The sequence below is a fragment of the Crinia signifera genome, chromosome 9, assembly GCF_055691185.1.
Source record: "Crinia signifera chromosome 9, ASM5569118v1, whole genome shotgun sequence".
Taxonomy (NCBI): domain Eukaryota; kingdom Metazoa; phylum Chordata; class Amphibia; order Anura; family Myobatrachidae; genus Crinia; species Crinia signifera.
The window spans coordinates 83650878-83668828 of NC_139225.1; the positions used below are offsets into that span (position 1 = coordinate 83650878).

At 42.0% G+C, this 17951-nt stretch overlaps 1 protein-coding gene across 4 annotated transcripts in view; it reads left to right on the forward strand.

Moving 5' to 3' along the window:
- Nucleotides 1-17951, forward strand: part of GRIA3 (glutamate ionotropic receptor AMPA type subunit 3) — a 325345-nt gene that overhangs the window by 212612 nt on the left and 94782 nt on the right. For all 4 annotated transcript variants that reach the window (XR_014460708.1, XM_083159318.1, XM_083159317.1 and 1 more), the window contains exon 5: nucleotides 13794-13847. Coding sequence is in view for 3 of the 4 variants with exons in the window: in XM_083159318.1 (XP_083015444.1) it covers nucleotides 13794-13847 (54 nt within the window). In the remaining variant the exon portion in view is untranslated. The remainder of the gene's footprint in view (nucleotides 1-13793; nucleotides 13848-17951) is intronic.

Sequence of the window (17951 nt, forward strand, 5' to 3'; positions counted from 1 at the left end):
AAAACCATGTGCACTGCAGGTGGGGCAGATGTAACATGTGCAGTGTAAAAATAATGCAGCCAGTATTTACCATGGACAGAAACAAAATAACTCACACAAATCTAACTCTCCCTGCATATGTTACATCTGCCCCACCTGCAGTGCACATGGTTTTGCCCATTTTCCAAATAAATTTGTACTGCGATCAGATCTGAATAAAGGCCAAGGTGATATCGCATGACTTGTCCACACTAGGGTTATGAAATGTGCCAATAGGAGCAGTGTGCTATTGAGAAATGAGGGCATTTAGGTTTTAAACTCAGGGAAGTCTTGCCATTGCTGAATAGTAATTATGTGTCTTTACTGCTTTATCGACATCAGTGCAGTTCTCCCCTTAAGCCTGATGTAGCTGATAGCGCTTGATTGATCAAACAGAGAAGCTGGTAGAGACCCCCTTAAGATGACAAGGTGGCAATGTCATTTGCCTGTCAGTCTAGGAAGGGGAGGATGAACCTAACATATAAAAAGACTGTCTGAAGACATTCGTCTTGATGACTGATGCCAGAGAAGTCTAGAGAGAAAGTCTGTGTTAGCTAGTGATATTGCTGCCTGGGAAGTCTCTGTGTGAAGCTGGTCTGCAGACATCTTAATGAAATGAAGGATAGTACACACACACACACACACACTGTATATATTACAACTTGAATTTGGAGACAGAGGGAAAAGCATGTTTTTTTTATTGAAAAAGCAATCTTTATTGTACATAAAGAATGCAAAGAACAGACATTGACATTTCAAAAATATATACTGTGTCAGAGCACACTTTTACAGCACACATGCAAACTGTATAGTACATTTCATGAAATACAGCACAAAAAATCAAACACTATAAGTCATGCAATGCACTATGCATTCTACGCCTATGCAAAAAAAAAAAGGTGATAAGACTATGGGTGTGGAGGGAAGAGGCATGAGGGAGTGGGAACCACATTGCCCAAAGCATTATTGACCAGATAGACACATATAAGGGGAGGGTAAATAAATATAAAGACATCAACAAAACATCAGACATTGTGAAAGGGGGGGAGGGGCCATGGTCCCAGTGAAAGGGTCAGAAGAAAGGGGGCTTAGTCCTCTTCTTCATCAGGGAAATCCATGATGGAATAGTCTCTGAGCAGGCTGTGAACAAGTCTGCGGCAATCCTGAATGGACATCCCCTCCCTCCTCAGTATGAGGTGATTCCTGGCAAGCCACACAGCATCATTAAAACAGTTTATAAGGCGCCAAGCCTCCTAGGTAGTTCATACAGTACCATATGGTAGAAAAGACAGTTCCTGGGCACACAGTCTTTGAACTCAGCTTCCAGGGCATCCAACAACAAAAGTTCAGTCCCAGAAGAGGTGCATTAATGTTTCCTTGTGAACGAGGCACCAGGGACAATGTCTATACCTGCACAAGTTTTGGGAGTGCATGAATCACCGGTGGGGCAAGCCCCCTTAGATGGCCATCCATGACAAGTCCTTGGGTGAAATGTAATAGGATGAGAGATTCGGAAAGTGAGAGACTTGGTAAGAAATCTCCAGTTTTGTAAAAGCGGCAATAATTTACACTTCAAAATCAAATTGGTTTTGCAGTGTGATTGCCGTTTTAAAAAAACTGGAGATTTCTTACCAAATCTCTCACTTTCTGAATCTCTCATCCTAATAAACTTCCCCCTGTGTGTCTATTTGTAAACCTCTTGGAGGCCACATACTCCCATGGAAACTTGGCAGTTGCTTAGATCGGTTCCATAATGTCTTTGGTTTTGCTGAGCTTGTGGATAGTTTTTGGCTTCCACAAGTCGGGTTTCAATCCCTTCAGATGGTGTTCCCTCACAAACGTGGACATATCCAGGTAGAACCATGGAGAGGTCCAGTTGTAAGGGATGGAACTAGGGAAAAGCATGTTGCATGTTGCAGGAGCAGAATGTTCTCTATGGGGAGCTTGCCAGCTGACTGATGTTTTTCATTAGGTCCTGACCCACAGCAAAATGCTGAGATTTTTAGTTCTGTGGTGAGATGGAAAACCCAAAATGATGCAACTCTATAAGAAAATGTTAAATTATCTCTGCACCTACCCACAGACCTGTGAATTGCAAGAAACCACTGAAAGGAAGCAGGGCTTTGACTGCAGCCCCCAGGACCATTTAAAAAAAATGGCCAATTCTGAGGGGTTTCTGGGTACTCAGAAATCTCCCCTGTCTGCGCCAGATTCTTTTTAAATTTTTATAGTATTTAAATTGTAAAAAAGTGTGTTTTTTGCTTTGTGTTCTCTTGTTTTTTTTCACAGCACAAAACATTACCAATATTATATATATTCTGCTACTAATAATTTGTATGCTGATATAAGCCAACAAATAAGATTTATCATAATATTTGAATTTTTTATTTGAATGGATATTGATTCAATTCTGCGTTCGCAATCTTCCAGCAGGACTTCAAAATATTCATTGGGGTCTGATAATACTATTAAGCAAGTTGCAAAGTGTAAGAAGTAGATAAAGTTAAGGTATTAATGAAACTTCCCTATAAATAAACATTCTTTGTGTTTAGCAACATCTCCGTTGAGAAAAGTTCATCACTAAACAGGGGAATTGGTCCATTCACCCCTAATTCATGAAATGTATGGTGCACCACTGCTGTTACTGACAATATAATACATCAGTGAAGTGCACTAGCATACTTGAATCAGTAAGAACATATTAAGCTTAATTGGAAATAAGCTCTGGCATGCGAAATAATATAATATAATAAAGTATCTGAAATTAAGATTACGTTTTTACGTGTATATTCTGATCAGCGCTCATTCAGAACTATCCTATTTTTTCATATATTTTATATTAATAAATACATGAAAAATGCATAAAGAATTCAATAAATGAAAGTTGACAGTATGGAGTTATACAATTTTAATGGCATTTTTAAAATTTAGAACGCTGTATTTTTCATGTGTTGCGGTACCCCATCGGTACAATAGATTTTTATTATTTAACCCACTGTACAATGATATCACATGTAAAATATATTAAATAGCTTTACTAAAATGTAATCAAATGTTGTGGGATTCTAGGAGAAATGTTCCCAGTGTTGAATTACCTAAATATAGTTGTATTTTGTGTCATTTCATGTACAGTGAGGAAAATCCATTGTCTTTAATTTATGCACAAGCCTTTTCTTTCATTAAACACAAGAATGTGTGCTTCCTGAGTAGATACATTGTACTGTATTTCAAGTAAATCCTGCCCATGTAATCCCTCTGTGCAGTTCAATGTCACTGCTCAATCTCCTTCCTCCTCTGTAAGCTTTCACTGTATGAATATTTGATAGATTTACTTGCTCTACTCCTCGTGCCTTCCCTCATGCAAAGCCAAACTATTTTTTCATCCTCGTCAGATGAGCATTCATGTGGGTGATTGGTTCTGCCTTACTTAACTAATCCAGGAGCTCCAGTCTGACTTTTGAACAGAGGCAAGGTATGCTGAGAGCATATGTGCTGAGTTTCCTAGAAAAAAAACCCAAACCTATTAGGCACTAATGAAACAATTACAAACCAGCTAACACAGTGCGCAAACACAGTGCATACTTAAAATGTAAATGTCCCAAGAAAGTTTCAAACTTAAAGATTCACTGATAGCTAATCTATATAACACCCAGGGGCGGATTGGGATTTAAATCTGGGAATGGGGGGTGCGGGTGCTGACACTACAGCCTGGGGGGGGGATTGCTTGTGCTGACACTACAGCCGGGGGGGGGATGCTGCGGGTGCTGACACTACAGCCCAGGGGGGGGGGGCAGGGGAGTTTGCTGTCGCTACAGCCTGGGGGGGGGGGTGCGGACACTACGCTTCCGTCGACATCCAGCTCCCACAGCTGCTCACACAGTGCAGTATAGCCCAAAACAATTATGGGCGCCGCATATGTGCATATAATATATGCATATATGGGGCGGCCATATTTGTTTTGGGCAATGCTGCCGTTTGTGTCCAGGCCGCTTGAAACCAAGGTAGGCGGCTCAGCCAGAAGGAAATCTGGTGCGGCGCACAGGGAAATGGCCTGGTTTCCTGGTGGGCCAATCTGCCTTTGATAACACCATTATCAAAGGCAATATCATTATCAAAAGCAAGGGGCTATGCATATGTATTGGTTTATTAAGAAGAAATAGGTAATTAAAGTATACCTAAAATCACCTCTTTGACTCTATAGAAAATAATTTTGTTACAGCAGCACCGGAACCTTTGTGGCTAATAGTAATGGTGAAAGTTCACTTTGAAAGTACTGTTCAGGTAGGGCAACTGCGACTTGCGATGCAATTGCACTGTGGAAAGTGCTCCTCCTTCACACCCTTCAGGAACTTTTCCCCATAGATACCATTAACTAAAGTAGTCTAGCTCTGATAAAATGTTAATTTTCTGAGCTTTATACAGGAAATAGCAGAACCTCAGCATTTTACAGTGACTGCATTGTGCTTTAGTTCTATTGAGACCGCTACTTCTACAGGCCAACACCCTGTCCTACTTATGTTTAAAAAATGCTGATCAGCAGAAATTGATAATTGGCGATACATCAGTTAATTCCCCAGTACTCCTACTCAGACATCAACATCAGTGAATTGCCCCGACAACTGTCGGGTATATTGGCCCCATTACTGAAATACTGAAAATATTTTCAACAAAAGCTAAATAAATGGCCCTGTTACTTAAGGAGTATATATGATATGGAAACTTCTTTTCTGCATAATTTCTGCATTATTATTTGGGCCAGAAGGCTTGATAAATATGCCCTAAAGGCTATAGTTCACTTGCTTATTCTCCTGCTCTCAGAGCCAGGAAGACACTCATTGCAGTTTAAATATGGATGTGTGTGTGAATTGTAATGCATTACTATATTGAAAAAGTTATAATCCATTTGACTTTTCTCATTTTATTACAAGTTTATAATGTGAAACTCCATTTCTTGGGCAGTATTCAATGACAATACTCTGCATATGCAGTGAACCCTGTTTAGGATTCGCTGCACAGTCGCCGTGTTCCAGAGGGCTGGAGCCTTCGCTGCCAGCCCTCGCTGTCACCATATTCAACGCAGCAGGGGCTCGCTGCCCCTGACGGCGATTTTTAACCCCTGCGGCGGACACCGCAGGGAGCCGGGGGAGGGCGGTAGGCAGGGAGATGGAAGCCTCCCTGCCTGTGCCAGACACTGTGGGACAGAACCATGGCTCCCAGGGACATAGGCAGCAGAAGCTGCCCCCCGGGAGAGCTAGCAGGGGACGCGGGTAGGGAGCCACTTGCACTGCTCCCAATCGTGCATATGTAATGATCGGGAGCAGTGAATATATGAATACCTAATGAGAGGCTCTCGGCTCCCAGACCCCTGCTGGCTGTTATGTGTAAAGATTTTTTTTTTAATTATACATATAATTATGTGCTGTAAGCATGCCACTTCACATAATAAATGAATGCCCCTTCACATAATAAAATTCCTGATTTTTTTACACCAAACTTAAAAAAGAAAAACTTTATTTTAAAACTTCACATTCCAGTTCACCATAAAAAGATGGCGATTGCTACACGGTGACACACAACGAAAATCACTTAGAAAGCAATTCGCCATCTGATCATTGAATACACTCACGGCGAATCACATTGAAAAAAAACATTGAAAAACCACCGCAAATTGTGGTGACTATCAGATGGTGAATTGTCCGTCATTCACTGTTCACTGTTCGCCGCCAGCGAATTTTGCACGTTGAATAGGGTGATTCACTTTTTCAGTAAAAATATTCACCTTAGAGCATGAAAATAGCACATATTCTCCGTAGAACATGGCGAATCAGCCTCATTGAATACTGCCCATTGAATTTTTATTTGCTGCATAGTCTCAACTTTTCCATATTGTCAGTTTATGGATATATTGTACATCATTAAAGCCTTACTGAACATAAAATAAATGACTACATTATGTTTATAAGAAATTATTAGACCCCTTTGTGTTAGTAAAAATTATTTTTTTCCAACAGCATTTCATTTTCAAATCTCCAGTCAAAATTGAATTCCTAGAATAAAGATAGACAATTGCCTTCTTCATCAATTTTATTTATCAGCCAGTTATTTTAATAAATATAGTGTAGCGATTTGTAAATAGTGGCACAAATGAAGCATGGCAGCATGCATTGGCCCGGTAAAGAGATATTTTAGCATTTTAGCTGCATTTATGTATAAAACTACTGGAAGTCTAAAACTGTACATACAGTACATCAATAGAGCAGATAAAGTAATATATTCTTATATAAAGGATATACGTGCACAATTACTGGCAGAAGAATTGTATGCATTTGATATATTGTGGTAATCACATTTAAATACTGCTGCATTTTGACCTCCAATGATGAAGGTCAGCTATTATATTTTTACAACTGTGTGATAATCAAATAATCATTAATAACCTTGAGTCATTTCTAGCATGTCCCGGATATGCACAGTCCTGTAACCTCACATTGGGCAAGCATGCTTTAGAATACTAAGAAAAAAATCATATGTATTAATATTTATGAACTGGGAACCTGTGGATGTGGTGGGAGAGAATTATCATACAATTACAGACCATTAAATACTCTAGGGGTCATTTAAAGATCACAGTATATTTGTAATGAGAAAAAAATGAATGGGCGTTCAAATAAATATTATAGACTCCTTTGTATTCACTTTACTTACTACAGTAGTGGAAATATAATATTTGAACAGCATTTTTTGGTACTAGTCGCAAGTATAGGAAAATTGGCAAAACACGAGAGCATAAAATATCACACAAGAAGCACTGCAAACCACAAAGTACTAGCGGTACTAAAACACGAAGTAACCCCTCTGGGGCAAATGCCAAGAAACAGCGCAAAACCTGCGGCGTACTCTGCACCACCCAGAGGACCTGCATGAAATGGATAACAAGAAATAGAATACAGACTCTGCCAACCAAAATATAAGGAATAAACACCTGGAGCACTTATGATTTACCAGAACCAGGATCATGTGTGTGGCAGAAATCCACAGACTCAGGAAAATATTCAGCCGAATTCTCTAAATGGAAGCAAGGCAAGGCAGAACACAGCCAGGGAACCCTGAAAGAAGCAGACAGCAGGGCCAGAGCCTGCAGTAACAGGAACTAACAGTAGGGCAGGTGACTACCACAAAGGTAGAACTGAAGCTGGTAACTGGACACAGGCAGCTAGACACTACTAGCTGGAAGCTAGCATCTGGGAACTGGAGCTCAACAGGAAGTATCAGCACGGGGAGCAGCTGGTCAGGATCCCTAATGAAGGGTAATCAGCTAATGAGACATCCAGTGCAGGTGGACTACTGCACAGATCCCAGTCCAGGTTGCCTAGCAACAGCTTCATAACAAAACCAGCAGTAGCATACCTGACAAGTCTAATCGCACAGGGGAGTGATGTTTTGCTATTGGGGAGTGATGTTTTGCCTGATCGCTCCCCTGTGCATTCGCATCAGGATGTCACCGGATGTCAGCTGCCCACCTTCTTCACGCACAAAGTCACCGCAAATCTGAGTCACCAAAGAGTGACTTACTATAGATTTGCAAACGCTTTAGAAATCATTATTCTGCGACCATCAAATAATTTCTGCACTGCACGCAAGCTGCAAATGGATGTTAATGCAAAACATGCATGCGTACAGGCATAATCGGTCTGCATGCAGCAGCTAAGCGTTCATGCAGGCGGCGTTTATTTAGCTCGCATAGCTACGAGATTTGCAGCTTTGCAAGTCAACCACAATAACTCCCAAATGCTTTATAGTTTTTCATCAGCATAAATATTCATGACATTTAATCTATAACATAAACTGTATAAATATATTTAAATAACCTCCTTGTATGCTTTGCAACTTTTAACAGTTAATCCTAAACAGCAGCCCCACTCACACACAGTAACAACTTACTGTACAGTAACTACCAACAGTTGTGTATAACGTCAGTCGGTTATGGTAATTAGTATGTATGTTCTGTACTTTCATACATAGTTGGAACCTGTTGTGTATTAGTAAAGTTGAACTACTAGTAGATAGATGTTAACAAGCTACACATGGTTTATGGTCTTCTATACAACATTTGTGTATACAGTATGTCAGAGAAATTTTCAAATACTGAATAAATTAAACATGCCCATATTCTAATATGACAAATACAATTAGAATTTTTTTTTGGTACTCTTTACCTATCACGGCGCCCATCGCGGGCATCGCGGGTACATTTATGTCTGGCCGCGACGCGACCGACGCGATGCCCGTGATTTCCCATTGAAAACCATGTTAAACATGGAAATCGCGTCGGTCGCGTCGCGGCCGGCCATAAATGTGCACACGATGGCCGCGACGCGATGCCCACGATTTGCCATAGGAATCAATGTTAAAAGGCCCGATGGACACGATTTTCATGTTAAATGGCTGAATGGACCCGATTTTACCATAGCAAACAATGTTAAATGGGCCTTAGAGCCGAAATACTTACCCTGAACTCTGAAATGGCCCCCCCAATTGTTTACGCCACCCCACGATCAACGTCAACCCGAAGCGTGGCGAGCGCAGCGAGCCCGCGAGGGGCGGCGGTACGCGTCCTCCGACCTTTTCATACCCCCACTATCCACGTCGGCGTGGAGTTGAGAATAGAATAGTGTGGCGAGCGCAGCGAGCCACCGAGCCCGAAGCGTGGCGAGCGCAGCGAGCCCCGCGAGGGGACGCGGATACCTTCACAGCTATACGCGTCCCCTCGCGGGCTTCACAGGTATCCGCGTCCGCTCGCCACGCTTCGGGCTCGGTGGCTCGCTGCGCTCGCCACACTATTCTGTTCTCAACTCCACGCCGACGTGGATAGTGGGGGTATGAAAAGGTCGGAGGACGCGTACCGCCGCCCCTCGCGGGCTCGCTGCGCTCGCCACGCTTCGGGTTGACGTTGATCGTGGGGTGGCGTAAACAATTGGGGGGGCCATTTCAGAGTTCAGGGTAAGTATTTGGGCTCTAAAGCCCATTTAACATTGTTTCCTATGGTAAAATCGGGTCCATTCAGCCATTTAACATGAAAATCGTGTCCATCGGGCCTTTTAACATTGATTCCTATGGCAAATCGTGGGCATCGCGTCGCGGCCATCGTGTGCACATTTATGGCCGGCCGCGACGCGACCGACGCGATGTCCATGTTTAACATGGTTTTCAATGGAAAATCGTGGACATCGCGTCGGTCGCGTCGCGTCTGGGCATCTTTAGCCCGCATACGACGCGACCGACGCGATTTTTTACCTCACGATGCCCACGATCAAGATCGTGGGCGCCGTGCTAGGTAAAGAGTACCTTTTTTTTATATATATATATAATGTACTGTAGTTATAATGAATTTTTACTACAGTCTCCCCCTTAATTGTATTATATTCATATGCTCTTTTGCTGCAAGTCTATAAAGCTAAATTAAAAGAGTGGCAAAGTGAAAGCCATTGAGATAACTGCTGTATTGGAAATTACTTACAACAGAACAATGCTTTGCATACCTTATGGCAGCACCTTGTGCACACTAAGGTTTCACGTTGTACAGTGTGTCACCTGAAATGCTTTTGCACAGTGATTACATTTCATGAAGTGCAATGGTAAGATAATCAGTCGTATTTTCCTATTTGGAGCACCCTTCCCCCCATCCAAGACTCTAGGGTATAATTAACTTTCCTCTTTTCATTACATGTAATACTCAACTGACAGTTTGGCATATGGAATTCAAGGGGACATTGCTTTCTGGAGTTCAAGTATTAAATGTAGACAAATGAACATTTGAAAAACATTGATGTGCTGACACCTAGTGGTGCAACTAAGTGGGCACGGCACGCTACAGCGTACCTTTAAGAAATATGTTGATTGTATGCCATACCACCATGTGCCCCCCACTGAAGGTGTGTTAGCTGCAGGGAGTGTGGGCATGGTGTGACCCTTGTGAAGAGGGACACCTGAGTGTGGGTCACACCATCCGCACCCTGGGAGTCAGCACCTCATGGACAGTCAGTGGCCAGCAGCAGTGATGACAGAGGCCACCCAAGGCCTGGAGTGGTGATTCCACTTGGGACATTAATTGTAAGAAGTACTGGTGGGGGCATTATGTTTAAGGGGCACTGGTGGGGGGGTATGTATAAGGGGCACTTGTGGGGGTATTATGTATAAGGGGTATAAAGGTGTGTGGCATAATGTGTATTGGGCATTATGGTGTGTGGCATAATGTGTAAAGGGCATTATGATGTGTAGCATAATGTGTCAAGGGCATAACAGTGTGTGGCATTATGGTGTGTGGCCATGCTTCCTTCTGTTGTCATGTAGCCATTCCCCCGAGTTGCATGTAACCACCCCCATGGACAGTCAGTGGCCAGCAGCAGTGATGACAGAGGCCACCCAAGGCCTGGAGTGGTGATTCCACTGTAACCACCCCCATCAGTATCACAAAGAAAAAAAATCTATTTGCACCACTGCTGACTCTAATCTGTGCAAACATATGCAGCAACCCAAAGCTACAATAAATGGGCCTGCATCTGATTGGTATTGCTCACCTACAGGGAAGTGGCTGTGCAATACTGTACAACTTAAATGTAAATGAACTTGGAGGCATTTGTATTAAATAAAAGATTCATCCTTTCAGCATCTGCGATCTGAGTGCTGCATCCAAAGATGCAGCATTAAATCACTGTAACGGCCATTGGGTGTTAAGGTCAATTCCCTCAGGCATCTATTTAAGCCAAAGCTTACTCAGACTATGTCTAGGAAGTTGAAGCAGACCATGGGTTTAACATACCTACAAAATAGGGTGACTGACCCCCATTATGTTGAAGAAACTGGTTGCTTTCGCTGCACTGCCTTCTAATTGTCGTGTCATGACATTTTCGCCCAGGCTAAAGTGTGCTGTGAGTGATCATGCAGGACCCATTCTACTTAAGGGCAGAATGGATTCTGCACATGCCCCAGGTATCCACTATTGGATTTGTACATAAACTCTTGGTTTTCCATTCAAATAAAATCAGGCCATATAACACCTTCCAAAGGCACTACTTGTGATGCAAATATATGAGGAGAGGTCACAATGAAATAAAGTGGCTTTAAATATTGCTAATGGTGTACTGACTAATATATGCTGCCAGTTTAAGCTTGGAGAGTGTCTATATTTTTTTGGGTACTTGTTTCCTAGCACGGCCACAATCGTGAGTAATCGTGTCCCTTACTTAAGGGACACGATTACCCACGATGGACCCGATTTCTTTTGAAATCAGGTCCATTTTGCCGGCTAGGATAAAATATCGGGGGCATCGCGTCGGTCGGGACCATTAACATTGGTCCCGACGCGACCGACGCGATGCCCCCGATATTTCCATAGACTTCAATGTTAAAAAATATTTTAACATTGAAATCTTGTCGGGAAAGGTAAAATATCGGGGGCATCGCGTCGGTCGGGACCATTAACATTGGTCCCGACGCGATGCGACGCGATGCCCCCGATTTTTGCATAGGATTCAATGTTAAAAAAAATTTTAACATTGAAATGGTGTAAAAATGTCAAAAAATGTGAAATGGGTCCATATGACCCATTTCACATTATAGATGTCCCCGTCGTCGCCCCACGATAGACGCCAACCCGAAGCGTGGCGAGCGCAGCGAGCCCGCGAGGGGCGGCGGTACGCGTCCTCCGACCTTTTCATGCCCTACTATCCACTAGGGCGTGGAGTGAGAATAGAATAGTGTGGCGAGCGCAGCGAGCCACCGAGCCCGAAGCGTGGCGAGCGCAGCGAGCCCCGCGAGGGGACGCGGATACCTTCACAGTTATACGCGTCCCCTTGCGGGCTTCACAGGTGTCCGTGGCGACGCAGACACCTGTGAAGCCCGCGAAGGTACGCGTTTACCTGTGAAGGTATCCGCGTCCCCTCGCGGGGCTCGCTGCGCTCGCCACGCTTCGGGCTCGGTGGCTCGCTGCGCTCGCCACACTATTCTATTCTCACTCCACGCCCTAGTGGATAGTAGGGCATGAAAAGGTCGGAGGACGCGTACCGCCGCCCCTCGCGGGCTCGCTGCACTCGCCACGCTTCGTGTATGCGTCTATCGTGGGCTGCTGTTTACGCGCTTCAATTTGGGGGGGTTGGGAATTTTTTTCATTGAATCCAATGTAAAATTGGGTCCCAGGGACCCAATTTACATTGGATTCAATGAAAAAAATCGGGTCAAAAATCGGTCGGTCGCGTCGATCGCATCGCATGCGACCAAATCGCATGCGATGCGATCGACCCGATTTTTTTCAGCACGACCACCCCGATCTTAATCGGTGTGGCCGTGCTAGGAAACAAGTACCTTTTTTTGTGTTATTTTTTTTAATTACTTCTTTCTTCTGTGCTATATTCCTTTAATTTTTGTCCATAACTTGATTGGCTATATAGCATTTATTCAATGACTGACTTCATCAGATCTATAAATCGCTAGAACTGATATTTCCACAGGAACAGCTGCTTTACTTAAAGAGTTAAATAAGTAGATCCAGGTTATTGAATTGGATTTAATTTAGTTATTGTACATCCAAAAAATGAAATGATGTGTTTTCTAGCTACCCATATTGAAGAGTGTACAGTAAACAGTACAACCAAATTAGAAATATAAGCACAGCACAGTAATTTTTTAGCAATTTTTCTATTACTTGTTAGCATTGTTTTTCTAGGTTTGTAATGTAGGAAGAGCATTTAGGCAGTTGACATGAACTATTTAAAACAAATTATAGACCTGTATCATTTTATAGAAAATAACAGAAGACTAAGGGGGGTATGCAATCTGGGATCACGGCTGTCAATCCTGGTTCGTTTGCAGTCAGATCGACCGCATAATGACAGATGTCCCACCTGCCGATGGGCGCAAAGGGGGCCGTGGCCATGCAAATGGCCGTGAATTGTCGATCTGCGGCCTGGATCACAACAATCCACGGCCGTTATCGGCAGAACAGGCAGTTGCACATGAATGAAAGAGGCCAGTATCCCACTATGGCTAAATGCCATCCCCAGCGCTATTGGCAGATAATATCAGGGATATTGTTTTGTCTGCTTCAGGCAAGTAAAACCGATAAGCATGATTTTTTTTATATAAATTTTAGCTACAAAAATTCATAAGATGGTGATTTTTATTGCATCCAATGTGTTTTTGCAAATACATTTTTTGGCCAGAAAAATATGGTGGGTAATTGGATAGGGAGAAAAAATTGGCGATAAAAAGAAAAAAAAATTACACCTGAAATTTTTTAGTGACTAATTACATACCCTTCAGTATAGTATGTTGTATACTATAGGTTAAATCCAATCTATATTTTTAAAACCACCAAGATCCAAAATTGTTTTTATTACACTTTATTCTTCAATTATAGCATGATCATTCTTTGTAATTCTAAATTAATTTGCCCCACATATCTTTCTATAGGATTCTACTGGAGAGGGGATTTATAGGGAAAGTTACAAAGGACAAATAATGAAGAAAAAAAGATTTTTGGAACTTAATACTATCGGAACATAGGTGGGATTACTGTTGAATGACAAGTTATGTTAAAAAAAAGTTAAACTTCTATTTATTGCCTGATAAATTACTGTAAATAACCTGCACATCTTCTACATTTTCAGGTAATAGATCAAATATTATATATTGCAATCTATAAACTGGCATTTCAAAGTTTCTGACATTTTGAGATGGACATCTAATCTCTGATCTCTGCTATTTTTGTATTCTTGTAGGTTGTAATCCTTGGCAAACACACGCGGGGCTACCACTATATCCTTGCAAACCTGGTAAGATCTCCTGTTATTATGAAAACTATAGCCACATGCTCCTTGAGTATTGACAATGTCTGATATAATCATGTACAGATAGGGGCTAGTGAAGGGCTCCTTCCCAGTATTCCTGAGAAATGATCTGGCAAATAGAAAACAAAATATGAAATATTACACTTCAGCTCCTTCTGTCAATATTGGATTATAGTCTACTATTGAAATGAGTTTGCTTCAGCTGCATATTATTTGTACAATCTTTTGAACAGCAATAAAATAGGGAATTGGCCAATTTGTCCTGTATTTGCTGGCATACTACAGACAACTAAAACATTATGTCTGTGCTTCATATTAAAAATGTTTTTTGGCTACAGGCATTTTCTCCATTATGTACCTTACCTGTAGTCTGGTAAACTGATATTCCTCCTATGAAATGTCACAGAACTGTCACTTACCATTTTAGTGTTTTGGCAGATGCGCATCAAAATTGTTCTCTAAAGAACAGTTTGGAATTTTGTCAAAACATGTGCAATGCAGACAATGAGCAGGGTATGATGATGCCCCACAATGCACTGTGCTTCTACTGTTCTGTAGGAAACTGTGTACATGAAGTGTCAGGATGAATTTGTCCAAGAGAGAACTGGACCATAATGAGAAGGATAAAGAAGCATAAATGACATACTAAGCAAACCACTTCATAATAGATCTTTCTAATGCGCTTTAAAAATGTTGAGAAAATCCCATGAAAGCAATGGCAAAAGCTACACACACTCTGGCATTAAAATTACGTGTTTAACACGCAGAAAAGCACTTGAAGACTTTTTAAATGGGAAGAACAATGAGTTCTTAAGATGCCTGTACATACAGTATGTGTTTCCAAATACCTTTGGCTTGAATAAGACATCTTCCTCTTTTGTTAGATGCATGTTTAATTTTTTTTTTTATTGAACACATAAAAATGCAATAGTGTGCCAGCTCCAGAGTTCATGTTCTGTTTACATGTTTCTACACCTTCAGGTATTGGATTTATATGCTTGTAGATGCTCGCTTGGAGTTTTTTGCATAATTCATTATTTTTGCTTTTTTATTTTTGTATTTAAACAACCATCTACAGTTATCTATTCCCATTGCCCTGGTATATAACACCGTTCTTCTGTGCTTTTTGCAGTGAACACCAATATGCAGAGAACAGATTTGTTACATATCCCAGGGCAATGAAAATAAACAACTCTACCACAGTAATGTACTGTAATAACCTGAAATTGTTTTGACGAGTTGCAACTCATGGCAAATTGTGAATTTTGGCATAAAACATTCACATACATTTGGATATTTTGGCTATCTTGTAGTGAAAACAAAGCTAATAGCCCCATCAGCTGTTATTCAGCTTCAGTCTGGTCCTCCAAAGAGTCCTCTAGCAATGAACTGTAACAGGTACTTGTGAGCTGGGGGTACGGGGAAGATTTAGAAAAATAGTGATCCTACACACATATATATATATATATATATATATATATATATAATTCGACCAATTCGACTGCACACTTGGGCTCTTAGTTAGCAAGAAAAGGCTGACTCCTCAGGTACTCTGCAACGTTTCAATGTTTAATACATTTTTTTCAAGCACAACATAAAAATGAACATACACATACCTTTATAGGTCAACCCTCACCCACCGGAGTGCAGCGCTTCCGGTCCGGGACCACGCACCCGGCCGGGACGCAGCCAACTGACGTCATCAAGGCGTTCCTGTTGTCCAGGTTACCAAGACGCTTCAGACACAATGTACAACACCTCCTGACACTGTGAAAAAAATATCATAATATCAGCATATAGAACAGGCACATGAGTCACTTTAATCATCCCTCATAGAACCACAACAATATACTGAAACATTAATGTTAATAGCACAATACAAACTGGGAATGTTCAAAAAGATCATAAATAACAATCATAAAAAACAATTGAGACCCAGCTGATCATTAAGCCCAAACAGAGCCAATGTATTCAACCGCACGATCCATTGGCTTTCCCTGCGCAACAACAAAGTGCCTCTATTTTCATCCCTTTTTGGGGGGGATGTAATCTATCATCCTATATCGCAAGGAGGTCAACGAATGCCTGCAATCAACAAAATGACGGGCGACAGGCTGTTCACTGCCACCCACCTCCAACGCAAGTTTGATAGCAGATCTGTGAGCTGTCATATGCTCCCGGAACGTCCGCTCCGTCTTACCAACGTATGACAGCCCACAGGGACACACAATCTGATATACCAGGAACCTCATTTTACATGTGAGATGATACCTTATCTCAAACATTTTCCCAGACTGAGGATGAGGAAAACAATTACCCTTTAATAAGAAGCCACATGTGGTGCAACCGCATCCAAAGCAGCCATTGCCAGCCTGGAGAAAATGTTTGCTTTTGGCAACTTTAATATCAGACATATCAGTCATCACCAAGTAGTCACGTAAGTTTCTTCCTCTCCTATAACACGAGAGGAGTCTGGTGTCAGCCAACCCCAAGGACTCATCAGATGTTACTAATGGCCAATTCTGCTTCGGCACCTTCTGGATTTGCTTACTAAGCGGGTTGAACACAGTGGGCCATGGTAACACCTTCTTAGAGGATTGATTGGCAGTTTTTTTTTACCAATAAATCCTTTCTTTGTACACAGAGTTGAAACAGAGTGTCCAAATAGGTCGACACAAGTTGGAATAACGACCCTCTGGCCGCTCTATAATAGCGGCCAGAGTGTCGTTATTCCAACTTGTGTCGACCTATTTGGACACTCTGTTTCAACCCTGTGTACAAAGTCATCCAAGATTCCTATTGGATACCACTTGTTTATTAAACAAATTGTTGACATTGCCGAAGGTGCCAGCTGATGTATGGCTGGTCACGATAGATGTCAGCAGCCTGTATACCTCGATCCCCCACAGGGAAGGGGTGCAGGCTGTTAGACAATTCTTAGTGGATCACCCATTATACACTGGCCCCAATGTGACTTTAGTTCTGGAGTTGTTGGAAATGTTATTGAATAAGAATTACTTCACGCATGCTAATGATTTTTTCCTACAGGTTAGTGGGTGTACGATGGGGTACCCAGTGGCCCCATCGTACGCAAACATTTTTATGTTCTTCATTGAACAGATGGTCTTTTTTAGTAATGTGGATATTTCGTCAAGGATCTTGTTTTAAACAAGATTCATTGACGACGTGTTGTTGTTCTGGGGGGGGTCCCCCGAAAGTTTTGCGGAGATTATCCAGCAACACAATTCCAGTACTTGTCCTATTTAATTCACGTTCAGTATGGATCTGGAGACAATCTCTTTTTTGGATGTCAAAATCATTAAGAAAAATGAAGCTTTGGTCACGACACTTTTTTCTAAGGACACGGACCGGAATAATCTGCTCTTATTTAGCAGTTTCCACCCAGCACCATTGCGGGCTGGGTTACCCTACTCGCAATTTTTATGAGTACGGCGGATTAATTCCAATTTACAGACAGCTATAATTCAAATTGACATTATGTCTGAAATTTTTTTTGAAAGGGGTTACCCCAGGTCCTTACTGAACGAAGCAAAATCCAGGGTGTTGAAATTGGAGAGGAAGGATTTATTGGTAAAAAAAACCTGCCAATCAATCCTCTAAGAAGGTGTTACCATGGCCCACTGTGTTCAACCCGCTTAGTAAGCAAATCCAGAAGGTAGCGAAGCAGAATTGGCCATTAGTAACATCTGATGAGTCCTTGGGGTTGGCTGACACCAGACTCCTCTCGTGTTATAGGAGAGGAAGAAACTTACGTGACTACTTGGTGATGAATGATATGTCTGATATTAAAGTTGCCAAAAGCAAACATTTTCTCCAGGCTGGCAATGGCTGCTTTGGATGCGGTTGCACCACATGTGGTTTCTTATTAAAGGGTAATTGTTTTCCTCATCCTCAGTCTGGGAAAATGTTTGAGATAAGGTATCATCTCACATGTAAAATGAGGTTCCTGGTATATCAGATTGTGTGTCCCTGTGGGCTGTCATACGTTGGTAAGACGGAGCGGACGTTCCGGGAGCGTATGACAGCTCACAGATCTGCTATCAAACTTGCGTTGGAGGTGGGTGGCAG